Here is a 20052-nt window from a genome sequence, read left to right on the forward strand (position 1 = left end):
TTACTACATGAACAGAGAAAATGTAGTAAGCGATAAAGTTTTTCCTTTTCGTCATTTTGTGTGGGTAATCAAAAAGAAAAGGTTTCCTAGAGGTTCAGAAATTATGGGTATAGTTTTTGAAAATTGCTAAGTACTCTCATTCTCAAACACTGGATGAATAAAATCCGGCTATTAATGCTCTGTCGGTTGCACTGACTCAAGACAAATTTTCAACTTTATTAATTGTCTTATTGTGTTAAACTTTTAACGTAAGATTATACCTTTTAATGAGTTAGATTATGAAAACAATTTAAATATACAAATTCGGTCAATAAATACGCAAAATACTGAAAATTCACGTGCATCATTTGTTTTCAAGAACTCGACCAAAAACGCAAGCTGTGCAGATACTTTGAGAGAAGCTTGTTTTTCTTCAGGAGCTTCCCGATGTTTGAGCTTAGAATATGACCACTGCATTCTCAAAAAAAGAGAATTTACATCTCATTATCATCTTGTCATAATCGACATCAGTCATCACTGTCACTACACCACTATGGACTATGGTTTTGCTGCTGCTACTGACACTTAAAGAAAATAAAACACATAATTCTGCGTCTGTCACGTTGATTTATTTTGCCCGCCAAACGTTTCGATAGGCAATCATCATTATCATGTGGAAGGAGTTGTCTACATGGTCGATGTTAGTCGAAATCGTTGATGATTTTGTGCAGCAGTATCTGAAGCGACCAAGACAGCAGATTTTTTAAACATAATAAAAGCACTTACAGTTCAAGTGAAGCAGTATTTGAGCCTCATTCTGCCGTTGAAAATCGCAATTGCTTCCCATTTTACATTAGTCAGACAGTGTCATTATACAACGAAGAAGTTATATTTTTCGTCGAAGAAGCGAAGTAGTTAAGTTTCTCGTCGAAGAATTTTAAAACTAGGCAGTTTGCATAAGAGAATTATTTCAAACAGGCGAGTGATGAAGGAATGTACATGTCTTGTATTACTGCAGCTCACTGACATGAAGCATGTTTCATATGTACTTAATAATATCAGGACCTGATTAAATTGCTTCTGACTCTTGCACCAATCATTTGTTATAAATTTCTATGTAATAGCATAATGAAAATGAAATACAGCTATGAAAATTCTGACTCTTTACTGGTACATAAAAAAGGCCCTGATTATTACATGGACTACAAGTGCGAGGACGTGCTGAGAAGAAGTGTCTCCGAATTTTTTATTCAGTTTCAATATCGGTTGAGGTATTATATGTCTTGCTTATGACTCGCTTACTTTCCCGCTTTGCCGACGCAACTTGAATCCTCCGCCGCCAAGGGGCTCTGAATTGTAGCATGTAACACGGCGGTGTGTAACGAACTGTGTCGGTGCGTGAGAAACAGCATGCTGAAATTGAGTTTCCAACCTTCCACATTTGGAGCATCTTCTCCTGCAGCTTGTGAATGCCAGACTACGCAAGAGCGATGCGAAACCTGCAATAATCCGACGACTTAGCCTCCTTGTCATTGATCATCTTATACAGTCAAGACTTGGCCCCATCCGATTTTCATGTATTTCTAAAACTTAAAGAATGCCTTAGAGGACTTTAGTTTAATAGCGATGAATCGTTCCGAGCAGAATTGAGGTTGTGGCTTCGTCAACAATGTCAACAATTCTACAGTGACGCTATCAACCAACTGGTCTCTTTTGGGATAAATGTTTTCATCGCCAACGTGACTATGTTGAAACGTAAGTATGTACACATGAACAATAAAGATGTAAAATGTTAATGTTTGTTTTATTTAAAAATCATTAAGAATTTTCACATAAAATATTCAAAGGCATTATTTTCCAGCATAACCACGTAGAATTTTTTCTGAATGTCGCACAATTCAAATGTCACAACTCTCTGTGTAACAACGTAATGAAAATGAAATATAATTACGTAAATAATGTGAAACTACAGGTACACGAAAAAGGCCCTGTATATATCGCTAAGTTATAGCTTTTATGACTAAAATTACGGGCGGCAAAATATACGTGTTACAGTATAATTAGGCATCTTTTGATATTTACAGAATTCTGTAGTTATGGCCTGTTTGACAACATTTGTAACTAGAAAGTGAGATAAACTGTGTGTGGAGAAATTGCTAGATTCATGATAAACGTATATGACGGGGTGGTCATAATGTCTCGATAAATTTCTGATAAATAATGGATACTTTTTCATAATGCCCATATATGTTTGTTCTTTATCTATGCATACATTTTCAACGCACATTAACAGGTCTCCTTTCATTTCGACGCATTACTTCAACTGTTGGAGAGCAAACCAGAATTCATTTTGAAGCATACCTCCTGAAACAACCGACATTTCATGCTGCATTCGAGATCTTAGATCCTGTAGATTCCTGTTTAGCACACCCTTGGCTTTACGTACCCCCAGACGAAGAAACCCAAGAAAGTCAAACCAAGTGAAGCTATGGACAGAGTCTTGCTAAAATTCTACCTATCCCTCTGTTGGAGAATCTTCAATTTAGGTACTGGTACCCACTTTCTATAAGAGTGAAATGAGGGGATGCTCCATCCTGTTGGAGCACAAAAGTGACAGCAATGCCTTCTTGTTGGAGTACGTTGAAGGAATTCCTCCCGCATATCAAGGTAAATGTTTCGTGCCGTTGTCACCTCTACTTAAATGAAGGGACCATAAACTGTAGTCTTTGCGAATCAAAGCCACACATTGACTTTTGATATGCCTCTTTGTCTTTCAGTGGTGGCGTGAGGTGGTTTGTTACTCCTTATGCGATAGTTACGTTTGTTAACTTCTTCGCAGATGTGAAATGTGCCCTCATTAGTGACCAAACTGTGATCCATGAGGTGCCCTTTGTGGGCAGCTTCCATCAAATCCTAACACGCAGCTTGGTGAGCAGCCTTACTTCACGGTCTAATTTGTGAACCAACAGGATGTAGTACGCACTTTTCTTTAGCGTAAAGAGTAAAACATCCAAAATCGTTAGTTTTGGTACGTGCAATTCGTTGTTGAAACGAAAAATTGATGCATTCGGACTTATTTCATTTGCTTTTCTGATTCCCTATGGAGTCTCTTGTGGTATGGGAGCTTGATTCATCGAACATGTTTCCTGTTCCTTGGAACTTATTGATTCTAACCGGGTGTTCACTCTTGTGGGTGCAGATTTGTGAAATTTCCGAATGAACCGCTGTTACACCTCCAGATAAGATAAACCACTCAGTTGCCCACTAACAACACCCAAACGTTCTCTATCGTACTCCGTCTTGATTAAATTGAAAAAAAAAGAAAAAAACCAGTAAGCTCACAGTATTACAGAAATGGATTACGTCCTACGTAAATATATTCATTATTTGTTAGGAATGAATTGAGACTTCACGACAAGTATAAATTTATCAAATCTATCACACATTGTGTCGCTACTTTTAAAAAGTTGCTTGATTTGATTCGAGAATGCTCACTCAGGATGCTTTGGTCCTCTTTCTTTCTATGGATATAAATCTCATGTTATTCATAAAGATACAATTTGTGACCCTAATTTAAAGGGAACAGCACTTTGTGACCTTCATGTACATTCTCCAAGCAATGACCCATATCTTTGATATGTGTGGCTATTGATGATTTTTCTGGTGTGCCATATCAGAATGCTTTATGTGTGTAAGTCATGGCCGTTTGATATATTTGTCGTGCAGATGGCTCATTAAAAGAAATTGTGTAAATATGAGATTTGTTGAATTTCTCATTATTGTTTTTAAAGTTATTGGGATGTCTTTGATGCAGCTTCTTGTTGGTTGAAAAGGTATTGCTATTTGAGGCTATTTAACAATATTGAGCAATTTTTGTGAAATATTGGTGTGATATGGGATATACGCATTGTGTATGTTTCCTTGGTGCACCAAATTACTGGTACCTTAAACTAAATACGACCTATGCCACTTTGTAGATGGCCTCAGTTTTCACTTTGTGTCATTACACAGAGGGAGTCAGATTAGAGACAGTGCTGTTGCGTAATGGTCATAAATTTTCGTGTAATGAGTGTCAGCCTACACTGTCTGTCGCTACGTAGTGGGCACTAATTTACAACCAGTGTTTTCGTGTAAGAGCCATCAGTTTACAGCCTATCTTGGTATGTAGTGGGTATCAGCTTATGGCCTGTGTCTCTTTGTAGCTTACAGCCTGTGTCGTTGTGTAGTGGGGATGAAACTACAGGCTGTGTCGTTGTGCAGTGGGCTTCAGCATACACCTACTGTCGAGTGTCAGGTTACAGCCTGTGTCACTGTGTTGCAGGTGTCAGCTTTGCTGTTGTGTAATGGGCGTCAACGTACAGTCTCTGTCACTGTGTAGTGAGCACCAGCTTACAGTTTGTGTCGTTGTGTAGTGTGTGAAAATTACAACCAGAGTCGTTGTGTGAATGGTGTTAATTTACGTCTGGACCAATTTACACCCAGTGTTGTAGTGTAATGGATGCTAGCTCTAGCCTGCGTTGTTATCTAGTAGCCATCAGCTTACAGCCTGTATCACTCTGTGGTAGGCATCAACTGACAGGCTGCGTTGTGGTGCAGTGGCTGTCACTTTCCACTCTGTGTCACTGTGAGAGGGGTATAATATTACAGCCCACATCCCGTGTAGCTTACAGCCAGTGTCAGTGTGTAGCTGGAGTCAGCTTACAATGAGAGTTCTGTCTTGCTGTGTAATAGTCAACTTACAGTCTGTGTCACTATGTACAGGGCGTCAACGTACGGCTGTGGAATTGTGGATTGGACACTGACCCACTGCCTGTGTCCCTGTGTAGTGTTCACCATCTTGCAGTCTATCTTGTTGAATAATGGGCACCATACAACTGGTTTCATTGTGTAGTGGGTGTGAACTAATAGCCTGTGTTGCTGTTTAGAGTGCGTTGATTTAAGACGTAAGTCAAGTGGTAGGTATTAACTTACAGCTTGTGTCAATGGGTTGTAGGCATCATCTTGCATCTTATGCCGTCATATAGCAGGGCGTCAAGTTACAGCCTGTGTCTCTATGTAGTGGAAGTCGGCTTGCAGTCTGTTAGTTTGTAGTGGGTGTCGTCTAACAGCTGTCATTGTGTAATGAGTGCCGACGTAAAACATATGTCAGTACAGTGAGTGCCAGCATACAGCTTGTGTTGTTGTGTAGTGAGTGCTAACTTGAAGTCTGTGTTGCTGAACGGTGGTTGTTAAATTATAGCCTTTGTCATTGTCTAGTGTCAGCTTACAATCTGTGTCATTATGTGGTGAACGTCAATTTGCACCCTTTGTCATTCTGTAGTGAGTGTCAACATACAACGTGTGTTGGTGTCTTGTGGCTGAGAGATTGCAGTCTCTGTCCCTGAGTAGTGGGTGTTGGTTTAGAGCCTGTTTCATTGTGTAGTGGATGTCAACTTATAGCCTATGTTGTTGTGCAATGACCATTAAATGATAGACAATGTTGCTGCACAGAAGGTTTCAGATTACAGCATTTGTTATTTTGTAGTGGGTGTCAGCTTACAGCATTTTTCACTGTGTAGCTGGCGTAGATTGCACCCAATGTTGTTGAGGGATCGGCATCAACTTACAGCCTGTGTTATTGTGCAGTGGGCATCAACGTACTGGCTGTATTGTTGTATAGTAAAAGTTAGGCTACAACCTGTGTCATTGTGTCAACTTACAACCATTGTCATTGTGTGTCGTGAGGTGTGCGTTAACTTACAGACTGTGTTTCTGCGTGGTGGGCAAATACATCCTCGGTTGTGTATTATGCACCAACTCATAGTTAGCCGTGTTGTACTGTGGTCTTCGAAGTACGGCCTTTGTCATTGTGTGTGGGCACCAATTTAGAGCCTGTGTCTTCATGTGCAGCGTGGCAATGAAACACATCAACGAGGCGATGGACCGAATGAAGAAGCGAGGAGCAGAACAAGTGTCAGCTGGAGAACTCAGCGTGCTGGAGAGGTTGCTGCTCTCCAACGACGACCCGCGCATCGCCATCGTGATGGCCCTGGACATGATGGGCGCCGGCATCGACACGGTACAGTCTCACATCACTGCCTGTGCATCCCTGTTTTAAGTAGTTATATGTTCTAGGGGACTGATGACCACAGATGTCAAGTCCCATAGTGCTCAGAGCCACTTGAACCATGAAACTCCCAATATGCACAACCAATAGCATCTCGCAGGAAAGAAATAAATCACCCACTGAAGATAGCACATAGGTGCTGATACACTGAAGAGCCAAAGATACTGGTACACTTGCCTAATACGGTCTAGGACTCCCGCGAGCACGCTGCAACACGAATTGACATGGGCTCGACTAACGTCTGTAGGGAATTGACACCATTTATCCTGCAGGGCCGTCCATAAATCAGTAAGAGTACGAGGGAGTGGATATCTCTTCTGAAGAGCACGTGCAAGGCATCCCAGATATGCTCAATAATGTTCATGTCTCGGGATAGTTTAAACCCAGAAGAGGGTTCCTGGAGCCACTCTGTAGCAATTATGGACGTATGTCCTGCTGGAATCGTCTAAGTCCGTCGAATGGATGCAGGTGATCAGACAGGACGCTTACGTACGTGCCACTTGTCAGAGTCGTAAATAGACGTACCGGGAGTCCCATAGCGCTCCAAATGCACCCGCCTCACACTATCACAGAGCCTCCATCAGCTTGAGTAGTCCCCTGCTGACATGCAGGATCCATGGATTCATGAGGTTGTCTCTACATCCCCACAGGTCCATCCGCTCGATACAATTTGAAACGAGACTCGTGCGACGAGGCAACATGTGTCCAGCCATCAACAGTCCAATGTCGGTGTTGAAGGGCCAATGCGAGGCGTAAAGCTTCGTGTCGTGCAGTCATCAAGGGTACAGGAGTGAGCTTTCGGCTCCGAAAGCACAAATCGATGATATTTCGTTGAATGATTCGGACGCTGACATTTGCAGATTGCCCAGCATTGAAGACTGCAGCAATTTGCCGAAGGATTGGGCCTCTGTCACGTTGAACGATTCTCTTCAGTCGTCGTTGGTCACGTTCTTGCAGGATCTTTTTCCGGCAGCAGGCATGCCGGAGATTTGATGTTTTACCGAATTCCTGATATTCACGATAAACTTGTAAAATGCTCGCACAGGAAAATCTCCACTTCATCGCTACCTCAGACATGCCGTGTCCTCTCGCTTGTGCGCCGACTATAACACTACGTTCAAACTCACTTAAATCATGATAACCTGCCGTTGTAGCATCATTAACCGATCTAACAACTGCGCCAGATGTTTGATGTCTTATATAGGCGTTGCCAACCGCAGCGCCGTATTGTGCCTGTTTGCACATCTTCGTATTTGAATACGCATGCGTAAGCCAGTTTCTTTTAGTATGTTTAGGTAATAAGAAAACTATAAAACTATGTCTTGCATAAGAGTGGATACCCCTTCAGTTTTTCCCTCTATTACTTTGCTGTGCCCTACCACTACTCAAATTCATCCGAAATTGTGCTAAACGCATTCTCTGACAATTATTTCGAGCAGTTAGTTCATGAACCCATGCGAATAGTAAACGGTTGTGAAAACACACTTGACCTTTTAGTAAGAAATAATCCTGAGTTAACAGCTAGCATGAAAACCGATATAGAGATTAATGAACACAGGGTTGTCGTAGACTGAAAACTGTAATCGACAAATCTTCGAAAAATAAGCGAAAAATATACCTATTCAAAAAGGAGATAAATATTCACTTGAAGCCTTCCTGAGAGACACTCTCCACTCATTCCAAATTAATACTATAAGTGTACATCAGATGTGGCTTAAATTCAGAGACATAGTATCGGCAGCAACTGAGAGGTTTATACCAAATTAAATAACAAACGACGGAGCTGATCCTCCTTGTGTAAGTAGGCTGTTTAGGTTTTTATGTTGGTAACGCCACGTAGCGCTCTGTACGAAAATCACTGGCTGTGCTGTGTGCAGTCTGTGGCTGGCTTTCATTGTTGTTTGCTATTGTAGTGTTGGCCAGTTGGCTGTTAACAGCGCGTAGCGTTGTGCAGTTGGAGGTGAGCCGCCAGCAGTGGTGGATTTGGGGAGAGAGATGACGGAGTTTTGAGAGCCGATGATCTGGACGTGTGTCCATCAGAGACAGTAAATTTGTAAGACTGGATGTCATGAATTGATATATAATGACTTTTGTTCTGTATCAAAATCTTTCATTTGCTAACTATGCCTATCAGTAGTTAGTGCCTTCAGTAGTTAGAATCTTTTATTTAGCTGACAGTATTGGCGCTCGCTGTATTGCAGTAGTTTGAGTAACGAAGATTTTTGTGAGGTAAGTGACTCATGAAAGGTATAGGTTATTGTTAGTCAGGGCCATTCTTTTCTAGGGATTATTAAGAGTCAGATTGCGTTGCGCTAAAAATATTGTGTGTCAGTTTAAGCAGTCATTTATAATTTTTCTAAGGGGACGTTTCTCTTGGTACAGAAAACGGGTTAGAACACTGTTGCAGAAACAACGAAACAAACATCCTAAATTTAAACAGACGCAAAATCCCCAAGATTGGCGGTCCTTTACAGTAGCTCGAAATTTAGTGCGGAGTTCAATGCGAGACACCTATAACAGTTTCCACAACGAAACTTTGTCTCGAAACCTGGCAGAAAATCCAGAGATTCTGGTCGTATGTGAAGTATGTTAGCGGCAAGAAGCAATCAATGCCTTCTCTGCGCGATAACAATGGTGATACCATCGAAGACAGTGCTGCCAAAGCAGATGTACTAAACACAGACTTCCGAAATGCTTTGACAAAAGAAGATGAAGTAAATATTCCAGAATTCGAATCGAGAACAGCTGCCAACATGAGTAACGTAGAAGTAAATATCCTCGGAGTAGTGAAGCAACTCAAATCACGTAATAAAAGAAAGACTTCTGGTCGAGACTGTATACCAATTAGGTTCCTTTCGGAGTATGCTGATACATTAGCTCCATACTTAACAATCATATACAACCGTTCGCTCGACGAAAGATCCGTATCCAAAGACTGGAAAGTTGCACAGGTCACACCAATATTCAAGAAAGGTAGTAGGAGTAATCCACTAAATTACAGGCCCATATCGTTAACGTCGGTATGTAGCAGGGTTTTAGAACATATATTGTGATCGAACATTATGAATTACCTCGAAGGAAACGGTCTACTGACACACAGTCAATATGGGTTTAGAAAGCATCGTTCCTCTGAAACACAACTAGCTCTTCATTCACGTGAAGTGTTGAGTGCTATTGACAAGGGATTTCAGATCGATTCCATATTTCTGGATTTCCGGAAGGCTTTTGACACGGTACCACACAAGCGGCTCGTAGTGAAATTGCGTGCATATGGAATATCGCCTCAGTTATGTAACTGGATTTGCGATTTCCTGTCAGAGAGGTCACAGTTCGTAGTAATTGACGGGAAGTCATCGAGTACAACAGAAGTGATTTCAGGCGTTCCTCAAGGTAGTGTTTTAGGCCATCAGCTGTTCCTTATCAATATAAACGACTTGGGAGACAATCTGAGCAGTCGTCTTCGGTTGTTTGCAGATGACGCTGTCGTTTATCGAGTAATAAAGTCATCAGGAGATCAAAACAAACTGCAAAACGATTTAGAAAAATATCTGAATGGTGAGAAAAGTGGCAGTTGACCCTAAGTAACGAAAAGTATGAGGTCATCCACATGAGTGCTTAAAGGAACTCGGTAAACTTTGGTTACACGACAAATCATTCTAATCTAAAAGCCGTAAATCCAACTAAATATCTAGGTATTACAATTACGAGCAATTGCTGCGCCGTGTGGGTTCCTTACCAGATAGGACTGACGGAGTACATTGCAGAAGTTCAAAGAAAGGCAGCACGTGTTGTATATCGCGAAATACGGGAGAGAGTGTCACAGAAATGATACAGGATTTGGGCTGGAAATCGTTAAAAGAAAGGCGTTTTTCGTTGCGACGGAACCTTCTCTCGAAATTCCAATCACCAATTTTTTCCTCCGAATGCGAAAATATGTTTGTTGACACAGACCTACATAGGGAGGAACGATCACCACGATAAAATAAGGGAAATTAGAGCTCGTTCGGAAAGATATAGGTGTTCATTCTTTTCGTGCGCTATACGAGATATGAATAATAGAAAATTGTGGAGGTGGTTCGATGAACCCTCTGCCAGGCACTTTGCAGAGTATCCATGTAAACGTAGATGTAGATGTCACTATATCACTTAATAATCGCAATGAATTAGTACTGATTTTCAATTATCGCTTCCCCATGCCACAGTATCGTAGGACACCGGTAGAGGAGCGAAACCAAATAGCCTCTTCCATTCATAACGGGGCGCACCATGTGGTAACCTGCTTTCCACGTTTTATAAGGGAACAAAACTTCTAACTATCGATGATGAGTTCGTGAAAAGTACGGCAACAATGTACCATTATAAGGCGCAGTGGTTAGGTAGCGTTGATGTTTGCAATGTGGTCAAACAAGTCTACGTGGAGAAAGAAACAGCGAACTATCTGTCGGTGTGGAGCCAAGAATTGCAAGACAATCGTAGGCCATAGTGCACAAAGACCGATACACCAGAATCGATGCGATAGTGGGAAAAGTGGATTTTAGACGTAGATGAGCTTTCGTCTCGTAAGACATTTTCAACACGACAACTTCGCCGCTTGATGCTTCTACACTGCTGCTGACAGGTATTCAAAAATATTCCCGAATCGAGGCAACAGCGGAAATGTTGCAGGTGTCTCAGGTAAATCCAGAATACTTCTTTCGCTACTTATTCACTATGGGCGAGTGCTGGATATGTTACCCTGAATCCGAACAATGGAGGAAAGCGGGCATGTAAACATGTGAATTTACCACCTCCGAAAATTGGAAGGAGTCAACCGTTATCGGGGCTACTGCGGTGTGATACGACAGGATTATGCACGTAAGAGGCAAACTGAGCATATCAACGAAATCTCCAGACACGCTTACGGCGAGCAGTCGAGATAAAGCTCCCTGGGCACCCATCCAAGGGGGTGATATACTCCACGACGTCACCTCCACACGCTGTGTGGAAGATGCACTCAAACATGCTATTTCTCTGGACTATCAAATTTGTTCTCACACCTATATTCTCCTGACATTTCACATAGCCTGTTACTCCTGTTCCTACTGATGAAGAAAGCGCTGCACGGTTTGCATCTTCAGCATGACGAAGACGGTTTTTGAGGAGCTTCGTTTGCTGAACAGCCAAACTGCAGACTTCTACAACCGAGGTCACTATCAAGTCATTCATCATTGGGGAAAATATGTTGCACTGAAGGGTCAATGTGTAGCAGAGAACTAATACCATCACTAAGTTTCGTAATACACGGACGGGAAAAAAACCGCAGCACAAAAAAATAATTGATGTAGAGTAATGAAATGTCGGTAATACATTTGCCTACCTATCATATTCAAGTGTTTAACATTGCAAGTACACAGGTTAATGTCAGTGTGAGATAAGTCATTGTAAGTGTCAAATGCTGGTACGTTAATAAGAGTTGTAACCCCAAGAATGTTGAATGATAGCATGCAAACGTGCATGATATGTGTTGTAGATGTGCTGGATGTCAGTCTTTGCGATGGGGTTCCATTGTAACCTCCCCCTTACTAATCTACCTATCCTGCTTGCGATATAAAATTTGACCGTGGATTGCGTGTATACCTAATGGAATTTTTCTAATTGGATAGGGCTATCTTTCCCGAACCTCCCCCCATGAACCATGGACCTTGCTTTTGGTGGGGAGGCTTGCGTGCCTCAGCGATACAGATAGCCGTACCGTAGTTGCAACCACAACGGAGGGGTATCTGTTGAGAGGCCAGACAAACGTGTGGTTCCTGAAGAGGGGCAGCAGCCTTTTCAGTAGTTGCAAGGCCAACAGTCTGGATGATTGACTGATCTAGCCTTGTAACAATAACCAAAACGGCCTTACTGTGCTGGTACTGCGAACGGCTGAAAGCAAGGGGAAACTACGGCTGTAATTTTTCCCAAGGGCATGCAGCTTTACTGTATGATTAAATGATGATGGCGTCCTCTTGGGTAAAATATTCCGGAGGTAAAATAGTCCCCCATTCGGATCTCCGGGCGGGGACTGCTCAAGAGGATGTCGTTATCAGGAGAAAGAAAACCTTCGTTCTATGGATCGGAGCGTGGAATGTCAGATCCCTTAATCGGGCAGGTAGGTTAGAAAATTTAAAAATGGAAATGGATAGGTGAAAGTTAGATATAGTGGGAATTAGTGAAGTTCGGTGGCAGAAGGAACAAAACTTCTGCTCAGGTGAGTACAGGGTTATAAACACAAAATCAAATAGGGGTAATGCAGGAATAGGTTTAAAAATGAATAGGAAAATAGGAATGCAGGTAAGTTACTACAAACAGCACAGTGAACGCATTATTGTGGCCACGATAGATACGAAGACCACACCTCCTACAGTAGTACAAGTTTATATGCAAACTAGCTCTGCAGATGACGAAGAAATTGAAGAAATGTATGATGAAATAAAAGAAATTATTCAGATAGTGAAGGGTGACAAAAATTTAATAGTCATGGGTGACTGGAATTCGGTAGTAGGAAAAGGGAGAGAAGGAAACGTAGTAGGTGAATATGGATTGGGGGAGAGAAATGAAAGAGGAAACCGCCTGGTAGAATTTTGCACAGAGCACAACTTAATCATAGCTAACACTTGGTTCAAGAATCATAAAAGAAGGCTGTATACATGAAAAAACCTGGAGATACTGACAGGTTTAAGATAGATTACATAATGGTAAGACAGAGATTTAGGAACCAGGTTTTAAATTGTAAGACATTCCCAGTGGCAAATTTGGACTCTGACTACAATCTATTGGTTATGACCTGTAGATTAAATCTGAAGAAACTGCAAAAAGGTGGGAATTTAAGGAGATGGGACCTGGATAAACTGACTAAATCAGAGGTTGTACAAAGTTTCAGGGAGAGCATAAGGGAACAATTGACAGCAATGGGGGAAAGAAACACAGTAGAAGAAGAATGGGTAGCTCTGAGGGATGAAGTAGTGAAGGCAGCAGAGGATAAAGTAGGTAAAAAGACGAGGGTTGCTAGAAATTCTTGGGTAACAGAAGAAATATTGAATTTAATTGATGAAAGGAGAAAATATACAAATTCAATAAATTAAGCAGGCAAAAAGGAATACAAACGTCTCAAAAATGAGATCGTCAGGAAATGCAAAATGGCTAAGCAGGGATGGCTAGAGGACAAATGTAAGGATGTAGAGGTTTTTCTCACTAGGGGTAAGATAGATACTGCCTACAGGAAAATAAAGAGACCTTTGGAGATAAGAGAACCACTTGTATGAACATCAAGAGCTCAGATGGAAACCCAGTTCTAAGCAAGGAAAGGAAATAAGAAAGGTGGAAGGAGTATATAGGGGGTCTATACAAGGGCGATGTACTTGAGGAGAATATTATGGAAATGGAAGAGGATGTAGATGACGATGAAATGGGAGATACGATACTGCGTGAAGAGTTTGACAGAGCGCTGAAGACCCGAGTCGAAACAAGGCCCCCGGAGTAGACAACATTCCATTGGAACTACTGACGGCCGTGGGAGAGTCAGTCCTGACAAAACTCTACCATCTGCTGAGCAAGATGTATGAAACAGGCGAAATACCCTCAGACTTCAAGAAGAATATAATAATTCCAATCCCAAAGAAAGACGGTGTTGACAGATGTGAAAATTACCGAACTATCAGTTTAATAAGTCACAGCTGCAAAATACTAACGTGAATTCTTTACAGACGAATGGAAAAACTAGTAGAAGGCGACCTCGGGGAAGATCAGTTTGGATTCCGTAGAAATGTTGGAACACGTGAGGCAATACTGACCCTACGACGTATCTTAGAAGCTAGATTAAGGAAGGGCAAACCTACTTTTCTAACATTTGTAGACTTAGAGAAAGCTTTTGACAATGTTGACTGGAATACTCTCTTTCAAATTCTGAAGGTGGCAGGGGTAAAATAGAGGGAGCGAAAGGCTATTTACAATTTGTACAGAAACCAGATGGCAGTTATAAGAGTTGAAGGACATGAAAGGGAAGCAGTGTTTGGGAAGGGAGTGAGACAGGTTTGTAGTCTCTCCCCGATGTTATTCAATCTATATATTGAGCAAGCAGTGAAGGAAACAAAAGAAAAATTTGGGGGTAGGTATTAAAATTCATGGAGAAGAAATAAAAACTTTGAGGTTCGCCGATGACATCGTAATTCCGTCAGAGACAGCAAAGGACTTGGAGGAGCAGTTGAACGGAATGGGCAGTGTCTTGAAAGGAGGATATAAGATGAACATTAACAAAAGCAAAACGAGGATAATGGAATGTAGTCGAATTAAGTCGAGTGATGCTGAGAGAATTAAATTAGTAAATGAGACACTTAAAGTAGTAAAGGAGTTTTGCTATTTGGGGAGCAAAATAACTGATGATGGTCGAAGTAGAGAGGATATAAAATGTAGACTGGCAATGGGAAGGAAAGCGTTTCTGAAGAAGAGAAATTTGTTAACATCGAGTATAGATTTAAGTGTCAGGAAGTCATTTCTGAAAGTATTTGTATGGAGTGTAGCCATGTATGGAAGTGAAACATGGACGATAAATAATTTGGACAAGAAGAGAATAGAAGCTTTCTAAATGTGGTGCTACACAAGAATGCTGAAGATTATATGGGTAGATCACATAACTAATGAGGAAGTATTGAATAGGATTGGGGAGAAGGGAAGTTTGTGGGACAACTTGACCAGAAGAAGGGATCGGTTTGTAGGACATGTTCTGAGGCATCAAGAGATCACTAATTTAGTATTAGAGGGCAGCGTGGAAGGTAAAAATGGTAGAGGGAGACCAAGAGATTACTACACTAAGCAGATTCAGAAGGATGTAGGTTGCAGTAGGTACTGGGAGATGAAGAAACTTGTACAGGATAGAGTAGCATGGAGAGCTGAATCATACCAGTCTCAGGACTGAAGACCACAACAACAACAACATCTCTCCCGAAGAAGGAATACCAATAAGTAGGGGGAAACTGTACAACCGAATTTTCTGATAGAGAAGTCTACTAAAAATAAAAAAAGTAATTAAACTGAACAGGGCTACAATTTGGAGAAAATGAAAGTTTTTTGTGCATTCAGTCCCGAACAACACTGGACAGAAAAGGGGTACCACTGACCATGAATCCAAAAGTTACACTAATGAACGAAAGGGAAGTAATTACGGTCGCCAGCCAACTAGGTCGATTTACATCCAAAATCCTGTACAAGATGATGGGGTAGAAACACATTTATTATTAAACACTGACGTGGCAACTGAAAGTTGTCATGTTTTTTGACACTAATTTTAAATAAGTATGTAATGATAAAGAAAACTGAGTAGTCACTTTTACGTTAAGTTTGTCATTAAATTTTGAAGAAGGCATTCGAGTAATGATATGAAAATATCCACTTAAACTGTATATTAGTATTGAACTCCGTTACATGAACAATGACTTTCAGAGACCTAAAAAAAACGTTATCACAGATATTTAGAGAAAGGCAAGCACTTTTTACTTTGCAGTTACTTAATTTTCAAATTGGATTTCATATTATTGTCTGAGCAACTGAGCCTTTTTTACTGACTTGAACAGAATTAAATACTAGAATACGTACCAAACCAAACAGCCATTTGCTCCAAGCTATATGTAAAATAAATAAAACTTCTGCACTCTTAATTTGTGCACTTTGTTTAGATTTGGATTTTTTCCAGTGACAGATTCTCAAACTTCGGTTAGCATATAAGAAAAAAAAGGGAACATGGACCCTGCTTGGTAGCAATGTGTGGGGGGCAATGAGGACACAATCACCCTGAATTTGACTGATTATTATTTAAATTAAGTTCATTAAGGAAATCACATTCATTTGTGCTGCTGGGTTAGCCCTTAATACTTTCTACCGATGAACAGTCTTACGTGCGACGAAACTCGGAGCCGACGACGAATCTGTGTTGCTGGAACTGCTGCTGTTGTTGAAGACGGTAGCATATTGTGGGGCCACGGCTAAATACAGGAACGGGCAACCGTAATTAACACAGCCTCTTCCGCCCGTCCACTGTCCTTCCTTCTGCTACTAGTCATCTGGCCGGCGGGCGTACATGACGCCGCCGAAATGGTACTTTTTTCTGCGAGAGCGTTAACACCACACTTCCGCACACTACAAGCGCTGGAACCCGTCTAACGCTTTCTCCGCACGCTTCGCGCAACAACTCCCTACCCGAAGATTTTACAACGCACAAGCACTGCTATTATCGTTGCTAGTCAATGCAAATAACAATTCTTTCGGCTTTTTCTCAGAGCTTAGAAGTTTTACAGTAAAACACAGATAAATAGAATGAAACATCTACAGACCTCTACTGAAATGTACACATACAGTGAAGCAATGTCCTTCCTTATTAAAAGGAAGCATTTAAATTACAAATATTTACTTACAATTTAAAAAATTATATATCGGTAGCAGGTTCCATGCATCTTGCATTTTCGGTGTTACACCATGCCTGTTGCACTTGGTAGGTCAACATAGGGACAGTTAATGCTACTTGTAGAAAACACGGGAGATTTCGTCCGATGAAATCCCACATCGAGCAAAATAAGAAAAAAAAAGGCCGTCACTAGCACCGAGGCAGAAGCAGCTTCCATCAGGAAACACAACAGACCTCCACCCTTGCCTCCAGTCAGCTCTCGCCTGGCACCACTCAATCGCAAACGGCGGTGGTTCTGGGGACAGTGGAATGCACGCTGCAGGTGTCCTTGAACTAACCGATTTGTAACAGTTCGTTTTGTTACTGTGGTGCCAACTGCTGCTGAAATTGCTGCTGCAGATGCAGTACGATGCGCCAGAACTATATGCCGAACACAATGGTCTTCCCTCTCGGCAGTGCCACGTGGCTATCCGAATCCCGGTCTCCCTGCGAGCGCCACCACCAGCAATCGTGTCCAGTGGCTATATTCCTGCCAAGTCTTTCTGCAGTATCGCAGAAGGAACATCCAGCTCCTCGTAACCCTGTTACAGAACCTCGTTCGAACCCAGTGACGTGTTGATAATGGCGCCTTTGCCGCCCAAAAGGCATTCTTGACTTCCAGTCTCAAAGGTAACTAACGCCCATGACCGTTACACCGTATATTTAGCGCCACTCTTACGCGACTGCTGCGAAATTTGAATAGAGACCATCAGTTGTAGAAACATGCTCATTAACTTTAGTTTGTGTTGCACATCTCCATCTTGCTGTTACGATTTTTTTCCCAACCAGTGTAGCAGCTTGGTTTTCGCTAAGTGATAATTAAAATTTTAGTACTATCCCTTGTACTTCGACAACGAGTTTGAGTACAAAATAAATGCCCAGTCTTTGGAAGCGGTAACGTCCGTCAAGTATCTGCGTGTGACAATTCGAAATGATCTCAAATGGAATGATCAGATTACACAAGTAACGGGTAAGGCGAACTCTAGATTGCAGTTTATTGGTAGAATCCTAAAGCGATGCAATCCTTCAACAAAGGAAATAGGTTACAATACGTTAGTTCGTCCCGTCTTGAAGTATGTTTCGTCTGTGTGGGACCCCTATATTAGTTGGGTCTGATTAAAGAGATTGAGAAGGTCCAAAGAAAAGCGGAAACATTCGTGACTGGTACATTTAGCCATCGCGAGAGCGTTATAAATCTCATAGAAAGTTTGAAGTGGGACACTCTTGCAGATAGACGGCGCGCTAAACAGAAGGAGCTCCTCACTAAATTCCGAAATCCGATCTTTACCGAGGATGTAGAGCATATATTGTTACCACCAACTTTCAAATCGCGGAATGATCACCATTCAAAGATAAGGGAAATTAGAGCTCGTACTGAGGCGTTCAGACAGTCGTTTTTACCTCGCGCGATCCGCGAGTGGAACAGAGGGGGAATGACTTAGGCGCGAATTGTGCCCTCCGCCATACACCGCTTCATGGATAGCGGAGTATGTATGCGGATGTAGACTATATGGAAAGTAAAATCGTTTTCATGTAGTGTCGTAAGATCAGGTTGTCTCAGGCGAACGGGAAAGGTAACTCTCACAAAAAAGAAAATAAAAAGTTTTGCTGTTGAAAGCAAAACGGAAATTACATTCCTTTACATGTCGCAACAACAAATATTGTTTTCTTCAAATCATCTGAAAGTTGATGGCTTTCCGAACGCAGTGCATTCCCGAAAGCCAATGCTGAGATTTTTATATGGTGTATCTGGGTGTGACAATTCGAAATGATCTCAAATGGAATGATCAGATTACACAAGTAACGGGTAAGGCGAACTCTAGATTGCAGTTTATTGGTAGAATCCTAAAGCGATGCAATCCTTCAACAAAGGAAATAGGTTACAATACGTTAGTTCGTCCCGTCTTGAAGTATGTTTCGTCTGTGTGGGACCCCTATATTAGTTGGGTCTGATTAAAGAGATTGAGAAGGTCCAAAGAAAAGCGGAAACATTCGTGACTGGTACATTTAGCCATCGCGAGAGCGTTATAAATCTCATAGAAAGTTTGAAGTGGGACACTCTTGCAGATAGACGGCGCGCTAAACAGAAGGAGCTCCTCACTAAATTCCGAAATCCGATCTTTACCGAGGATGTAGAGCATATATTGTTACCACCAACTTTCAAATCGCGGAATGATCACCATTCAAAGATAAGGGAAATTAGAGCTCGTACTGAGGCGTTCAGACAGTCGTTTTTCCCTCGCGCGATCCGCGAGTGGAACAGAGGGGAATGACTTAGGCGCGAATTGTGCCCTCCGCCATACACCGCTTCATGGATAGCGGAGTATGTATGCGGATGTAGACTATATGGAAAGTAAAATCGTTTTCATGTAGTGTCGTAAGATCAGGTTGTCTCAGGCGAACGGGAAAGGTAACTCTCACAAAAAAGAAAATAAAAAGTTTTGCTGTTGAAAGCAAAACGGAAATTACATTCCTTTACATGTCGCAACAACAAATATTGTTTTCTTCAAATCATCTGAAAGTTGATAGCTTTCCGAACGCAGTGCATTCCCGAAAGCCAATGCTGAGATTTTTATATGGTGCTTCGAAACACATCCTTCTGAGTTACAACGATTTGTTAATCCCTGTTTCCACTAGGCGATTTGTGTACATTTTCCTCTTGAAGTGGCCTCAAGGAAAAAATTGTTTACTGTCAAGCTATAGTCTGATTAGAATTATTCGCTAATTGATAGTTCACTCACTGAAACGCTAAACATCATTGTCAAACTGTTCCCTGTTGCCGAAGTGCCACATTAAAACGTCAGCTAACTTCCAATTTCTTGTCTGGAACTCTTTTTGATGTGTTTGGTTCTAGAATCTTGGGTCTGGGCCCTTTTCTTTCGCATTTCATGAGACACGATAGCCACACCAAAAACAACACACACACAAACACACACACACACACACACACACACACACACACACATACACACACACTCACACTTTTCATACACTACACTTGCCGAACGCTACTGGATCGTTTAGCTCAAGGCGCGGTTCTGTCACATACTGAACTATTATTATCCTCAGATAAATCGGTCTACTGTAAATAAGTTTCATACGACGTTACATGAAACCGAACATTTCAAAGACAGCCGATCGTCGTTGCTACTGGAGCTGTAGAGAAAAAATATAAAGCTGTACGCATATCTCGTGCTGTAAGGTAGTGGGAAAGTAAAACTAGTGTCATGCAGACGGTCGTGGGCTTGAATCTAGACAGAAAATAATACTTTTTTATTGTTAAATCTTTATGAAAATAACTATTAATTTTATTCAGTTAGTTGGTTCAAATGTGATTTCTTTTTAATATTTATTCCTTGTCCTACCATTTTCTTAATATTTTTGACTTTTTTATTTGCTCTTATTTTTTTCTTGCTACCATCTTTTTCTGTTTGAAGTGTGCCTGTGTCGCATCCAGTCCCAAACATGCTCAATGGGGGACAGATCCGAAGATCTTGCTGGCCAGGGTAGTTGA

General features: G+C 41.5%; 1 protein-coding gene across 1 annotated transcript in view; it reads left to right on the forward strand.

Annotated features, from left to right (window-relative positions):
* Positions 1 to 20052, forward strand: part of LOC126266725 (probable cytochrome P450 301a1, mitochondrial) — a 172134-nt gene that overhangs the window by 124010 nt on the left and 28072 nt on the right. Inside the window, exon 8 of the mRNA XM_049971201.1 lies at positions 5869 to 6037. Within this exon, the coding sequence (XP_049827158.1) occupies positions 5869 to 6037 (169 nt within the window). The remainder of the gene's footprint in view (positions 1 to 5868; positions 6038 to 20052) is intronic.

Source organism: Schistocerca gregaria, chromosome 4 (genome assembly GCF_023897955.1).
Source record: "Schistocerca gregaria isolate iqSchGreg1 chromosome 4, iqSchGreg1.2, whole genome shotgun sequence".
NCBI classification, from domain to species: Eukaryota; Metazoa; Arthropoda; class Insecta; order Orthoptera; family Acrididae; genus Schistocerca; species Schistocerca gregaria.